We start from the raw sequence: 6,494 nt of genomic DNA, 5'->3' as shown, positions 1-6,494 counted from the left end.
GAGGATATCCATCGTCCCCTGTTACGGTGTTGGCTGTAAATGCTCGAGGATATCGCTTGGAACACTTCCCGTCTTCCATTCATGGTGAACATGGGTTGAGGGTACCACAAGGGCCATGGATCATGTTCTTGATGATAACTTAATGCAAATCCGTATCAACCTCGACCCGTGGAATCTCAGCGCATATAACATCGTCGGTTTCGTCTGGAGTAATTTTATCATACAGCCAAATCAGTATGTGCGCATGCGGCAATCCTCTCTTCTGCCACTCTACTGAATACATCCAGCACCGCACAGATCCAAAAACTCCATGTTTCACAATGAAATCCATCAGTGACTTGACCTTTTGTCTGAAAACACGGTCTGTGATGTAATGCCTATCCCTATATGATTGTCCAGGAAATAACAGCTGTACTATCTCGTCCCAAGCTGGATTGCATGTGAAGGTGATAAATAAATCTGGACGGCCGTAGCAACGAAAATATGCCATGGCATCTTGAGCATATTCATGCATGTGTCGTGAACTACCTATGTATGAGGATGGCAAAATCGTGAGCTTTCCAACTTTGGTTGTATTACGGTCATTCAGCACAGCATCCCGCAAATGGATATATTCAATCGAAGGAGCCTGACAGTATATGCAGACCTGATGCATCCGGCCAATAACGACATTCGATTCGAGCTGTAATCAACAGTTGGATTATATCTTAATGTAAGACGATTGTATTGCAGGTTTTGATCTGCTGCAAGCTGTAAACGCGCTTCAGCTACCCTTGCCCTGTCGCGTTCATTATTTTGAGAGTGAATCAAATCGATTGCTGCAGAACGCGACTGCCTAACTCTCAATCGTTTTCTCTCAAGCCTATCTGCTCGTCTTTCTGCTGATTCCTCGTTGTGCATCTGCATTGCTTTCAGCCGCTCAGTCTCTCGGATGCAGGCCCGTTCTTCGTCAGTCATATTCGTAATCTTACGTGTGTTTGCTTCTGTATTGCGAGTACGACGACCCAAACTCGACTACTTGGGTGGCATGACTTCGTTTCTTACTGAACCTGAACAAAAAAATAAAATTTGTATCTCCAATTCCTTATTTCAAAATGTTTTGAATGTTTGACAGGAAATGCTTCGATTCAGCTGGCTGCCTGTAGGGGGCGCAGCAGTAGGGACACGGGGAAACGCTAAAAAATTGATATATTCGCAACCGCAGATAAGCTATCAACATCAAAAGTAGACAATAACCGAGCTGGAACCTCAACGCATGTTGTGTAAAAATTTGGTCTTAAACGGTTCAGAACTTTTCAAGTCTATGAAAGATGTAGACACGAACAGAGCATTTATATATATATAGACTAGCTGTACCCTGCCACGTTTCTCTGTGGCATATTGTGGTTAAGCGGGCACTTCTGAATACATCAAGGTTATGGCAAAAGCATCTTCCTGGCATAAGGTGAAGAAGGCAGTCAGAGTTGTCGTGGGCGGATTCAGGACTCTTTCTTGCACATTTAGTTCTGTGAAATAGACGCGTTGACCATTCTCCAAATTGACTGTCAAGTGAACTACAGCTGGATAGCGTTCATGATTGGGATCGAAAAAATTCGCCATGCAGCCTCGTTGCTGCTTATGTATCTTCCAGCCTGGTATTGAGAGATTTCATCGACAACTCGTACTGCATTGCTGTCACCATTTTCTGCCTGAACACCAAAAACTGCCATATCGCTGCCTTTATTCACGTACTTGCAGTTATATTTAATCGATTTCACGGAATTGCAATATTCTACGTTGATGTGCGCTTTGTATGATTTTGACAATAGTGGTGAGTATGGAACCACCCAACGATTGTCTACCTCAATATCACCAATTCTCATGTTTAAAGTTGCCGAAGTCCCTCCATCTTCAGTTGACCGTCTCCTATACAGAGGATATCCATCGTCCCCTGTTACGGTGTTGGCTGTAAATGCTCGAGGATATCGTTTGGAACACTTCCCGTCTTCCATTCATGGTGAACATGGGTTGAGGGTACCACAAGGGCCATGGATCATGTTCTTGATGATAACTTCATGCAAATCCGTATCAACCTCGACCCGTGGAATCTCAGCGCATATAACATCGTCGATTTCGTCTGGAGTAATATTATCATACAGCCAAAACAGTATGTGCGCATGCGGCAATCCTCTCTTCTGCCATTCTACTGAATACATTCAGCACCGCACAGATCCAAAAACTCCATGTTTCACAATGAAATCCATCAGTGACTTGAGCTTTTGTCTGAAAACACGGGCTGTGATGTCATGCCTATCCCTATATGATTGTCCAGGAAATAACAGCTGTACTATCTCGTCCCAAGCTGGATTGCATGTGAAGGTGATAAATAAATCTGGACGGCCGTAGCAACGAACATATGCCATGGCATCTTGAGCATATTCATGCATGTGGCGTGGACTACCTATGTATGAGGATGGCAAAATCGTGAGCTTTCCAACGTTGGTTGTATTACGGTCATTCATCACAGCATCCCGCAAATGGATATATTCCTCGGACCGAAGTTTCGTCTGATTCAATCGAAGAGGCCTGACAGTATATGCAGACCTGATGCATCCGGCCAATAACGACATTGCGATTCGAGCTGTAATCAATAGTTGGATTATATCTGAATGTAAGACGATGGTATTGCAGGTTTTGATCTGCTGCAAGCTGTAAACGCGCTTCAGCTACCCTTGCCCTGTCGCGTTCATTATTTTGAGTGTGAATCAAATCGATTGCTGCAGAACGCGACTGCCTAACTCTCAATCGTTTTCTCTCAAGCCTATCTGCTCGTCTTTCTGCTGATTCTTCGTTGTGCATCTGCATTGCTCTCAGCCGCTCAGTCTCTCTCAGTCATATTCGTAATCTTACGTGTGTTTGCTTTTGTATTGCGAGTACGACGACCCAAACTCGACTTCTTGGGTGGTATGACTTCGTTTCTTACTGAACCTGAACAAAAAAATAAAATTTTTATCTCCAATTCCTTCTTTCAAAATGTTTTGAATGTTTGACAGGAAATGCTTTGATTCAGCTGGCTGCCTGTAGAGGGCGCAGCAGTAGGGGCACGGGGAAACGCTAAAAAAGCTGATATATTCGCAACCGCAGATAAGCTATCAACATCAAAAGTAGACAATAACCGAGCTGGAACCTCAACGCATGTTGTGTAAAAATTTGGGCTTAAACGGTTCAGAACTTTTCAAGTCTATGAAGGATGTAGACACGAACAGAGCATTTTTATATATATAAGATATACAAATAAATACATATCTAATCGTTTTTATGGAGTAAAATTCTCTTGCTGAACGTGACTTTGTCTGTATAAATAGACGGTAAGTGGTAAATTTTTGTCTGTGGAAATAAGGTATTAAAAATTTATTTAACCACATTTGTTTCTCCATTTTTGGATTAATTGCTTGGCTGCCTTTGGGCACACTTTTTTATATCGATCTTTCTTTTCTTTCTTTTTTAGTGGAAGCATCGCACGCGGTGTAATTTTCATTAAAAGTGAAAAATGGTGAGCAATAAGAATTAATATAATGGAGTGTAAATTGAAATACTAATCAAAAAAGAAAACGGACAAATATTAAATAACTTAGCAATTACTCTTAACAGTTATTGTTCACTGCTTGGTATTATTTGGCTTTGATGTATACGTGCACACTTCCTTTGGTTTCGTTTCCGGAACGTGATCACACGTGGATTTGGTCGAAATTAAATTATTTTTTATACATATTTATATCTAATCTTATATAAATGGTGAGAAATTTGATAAAATAAAAACTTGAATGAGGAATTTTATGAAAATATATATATTTTAAATATTTAATGTTTAATGTTCGTACATCTATATGTATTTTGTTCGCAATAACTCCATAATATTTTTTTATTTGATTGCAGGGTTTCGTTAAGGTAGTCAAGAACAAGCAGTACTTCAAGCGCTACCAGGTCAAGTTTCGCAGGCGCCGTGAAGGCAAGACCGATTACTATGCCAGGAAGCGCTTGACTTTCCAGGACAAGAACAAGTACAACACTCCGAAGTATCGTTTGATTGTGCGCCTGTCCAACAAGGATATAACTGTGCAGATCGCATATGCTCGCATTGAGGGTGACCGCGTTGTGTGTGCCGCTTATTCCCATGAGCTCCCCAAGTTTGGCATCCAAGTAAGATATCTAAATTTTAAGAATAAAGAGCATGACTGATTGTTTATTATGTTTAAAGGTTGGTTTGACCAACTATGCTGCAGCCTACTGCACTGGCCTTCTGGTCGCTCGTCGGGTCCTCAATAAGCTGGGCCTCGACTCTCTGTATGCCGGGTGCACTGAAGTGACTGGAGAGGAGTTCAATGTGGAGCCAGTTGACGACGGACCGGGCGCCTTCCGTTGCTTTTTGGACGTTGGACTGGCTCGCACCACAACTGGTGCTCGCGTGTTCGGTGCCATGAAAGGAGCTGTTGATGGAGGATTGAATATACCTCACTCCGTAAAACGCTTCCCCGGCTACTCGGCTGAGACAAAGAGCTTTAATGCCGATGTGCATCGAGCTCATATCTTTGGTCAGCATGTTGCCGACTACATGCGAACTCTGGAGGAGGAAGACGAGGAAAGCTTCAAGCGCCAGTTCAGCCGTTACATCAAGCTTGGCATCCGTGCGGATGATGTAAGTACTGAAATTTTACATTCAACGTCCGCTTTCAAAATTACTGCTGTGTGTTGAACCCACAACGCGGCAGTGCCAAAAGGGGACCACAATAATACTGAACTGACCTCTGTTCGAAACTCTTCCCTTTAATGGGACAAGCTTCCTGTTATGGTTAGACATTCTATAGTTATTTATGTTATATTCAACTTCGAATTAAACGAAACTCTATTTTTTTAGCTTGAAGATATCTATAAAAAAGCCCACCAGGCCATTCGTAGCGACCCTACCCATAAGGTCAATGCCAAGAAGGCAACTGGCATTACGAAGAAACGGTGGAATGCTAAGAAACTCACCAACGAGCAGCGTAAGACCAAGGTTGCCGCCCACAAGGCAGCTTATGTGGCCAAGCTTCAGTCTGAAACTGAGGCCTAAGGCAGTTCGTTGTCATCTGTTGCAGTGAAGAAAGAAATAAATAGTAATGACGATTGCCAATACGTCATAAGCATAACATCTTTTTATTGTATCAAACATATAATTAATTTTAAGATCCCATTTCAGTAGCTCTTCCATTTAGTTTTCACAAGTTTTATAATCCTCGTAACGCCGAAGATTAAAACGCATTAATCTTCATGTGATGACTTCTATAAGGCAGTCTGAAACCGAACAAAAAGTTCCCTTAAGGGGGTAGACCACCCTGACATTTTTTAAAAATCGGATTTTTTTTTTACTTAATCTTGATGCCGATATTCTTACGGTCATTGTAAGACATTGGCCTTAAAAATATCTCATTACTCGTGGATTCTACAGCCATTAGAAGTGAGCGCTGCTGGTATACCTTAGAGTACTTTCTTTATCTTTTGCGTTCTCAAAACTACGTTTTACATGATTTCTCCATGATTTCTAGACCGATTCTCTTCAAATTTTTTTACACAGCTTCTCTATAATGCCCTCTGTGGCATGACGTAGGATTTTTTCGATGATTTTTTTTTAAGTTAAAAATTTTTAAAACAAAAATTTCGTCAAAAAAATTTTTTCAAAGTGCTCCCATTTGCTCAAAAAAAATTTTTCGAAAAACGGCTACGTCATGCTATAGCCATACTTATATAGCTTATACAAAATTTTGTTTTTGAAATTCGGATAATAAATGTGGTGTGCAGCATGTACACCATCCGACCATTCCCTAAAAAAAAAATCGTTTTTTTTATCTCTATATCCGGCTATATCTCCGCCGTTCGTAATTTTTTTTTTTCTTTCAATAAGTATTTTTTAGTTTAACATATGTACTTTGATGTACTAATAAATAAAAAGTTGTATTCCTCATAACTTAGTCAAAATGAATTTTTGAAAAACCCTCAAATTTTCATGCGTTCAGGGTGGTCTACCCCCTTAACTGATATCATGTTTTAATATAACTTCCTATCACTTTTTTTAAAATAAAGTGTCGATGATTTATTGAAAGCTCTAGGACAGATGTTATAGAAAAAGCAACTAGTATACACTGTAAGAAGAAAGCAAACTGCAAGAATAATTTTTCTGATAGTATTAATTTTTGTCAAGGCGAAATTAAATCGACTATTTGCTAATTTAAACGTGTTCTTGGATCGCCGAAAAATCTGCATTGATAGAAATCTTAAGTTCATTTGGTTTCTGTCGCTGTTATTCATAGAGCCTTTTGACATTTTTTTATTATGTAGAAATGGAGAACATTAATAAAAATCTGTATTAATTTTTTATACCCTTGCAGGGTATTATAAGTTTGCAACATATATATATATATGTACATATATATATATATTATTGATCAAAATCATGTACATACGTCTGTCCGTTTCTACGT

At 40.0% G+C, this 6,494-nt stretch overlaps 1 protein-coding gene across 2 annotated transcripts; it reads left to right on the top strand.

The window, feature by feature from the left end:
• The first annotated feature begins 3,465 nt into the window (after positions 1 to 3,465).
• On the top strand, positions 3,466 to 5,159 carry RpL5 (ribosomal protein L5). 2 transcript variants are annotated; one of them, XM_020950959.2, is made up of 4 exons: positions 3,466 to 3,532; positions 3,916 to 4,179; positions 4,238 to 4,675; positions 4,895 to 5,159. In XM_020950959.2, the coding sequence occupies exons 1-4, from the start codon at positions 3,530 to 3,532 to the stop codon at positions 5,087 to 5,089; spliced, it is 900 nt and encodes a 299-aa protein (XP_020806618.1). In that variant the 5' UTR covers positions 3,466 to 3,529; the 3' UTR covers positions 5,090 to 5,159. The 2 variants fall into 2 exon arrangements, with proteins under 2 accessions (XP_020806618.1, XP_086697389.1); XM_086841263.1 differs by having other exon boundaries at positions 3,466 to 3,774.
• Positions 5,160 to 6,494: the final 1,335 nt, after the last annotated feature.

Source organism: Drosophila serrata, unplaced genomic scaffold (genome assembly GCF_035046125.1).
Source record: "Drosophila serrata isolate PLE 108 unplaced genomic scaffold, ASM3504612v1 contig_112, whole genome shotgun sequence".
Lineage (NCBI taxonomy): Eukaryota > Metazoa > Arthropoda > Insecta > Diptera > Drosophilidae > Drosophila > Drosophila serrata.
The sequence above is the reverse complement of the archived record's forward strand: the minus strand, read 5'-3'. Positions and strand labels throughout refer to the sequence as shown.

Bases quoted from the DNA above. Each gene is read 5' to 3' on its own strand.
- RpL5 (XM_020950959.2), top strand. The intron at 4,180-4,237 runs GTAAGATATCTA...TTATGTTTAAAG, and splicing joins TCCCCAAGTTTGGCATCCAA to GTTGGTTTGACCAACTATGC. The intron at 4,676-4,894 runs GTAAGTACTGAA...CTATTTTTTTAG, and splicing joins TTGGCATCCGTGCGGATGAT to CTTGAAGATATCTATAAAAA.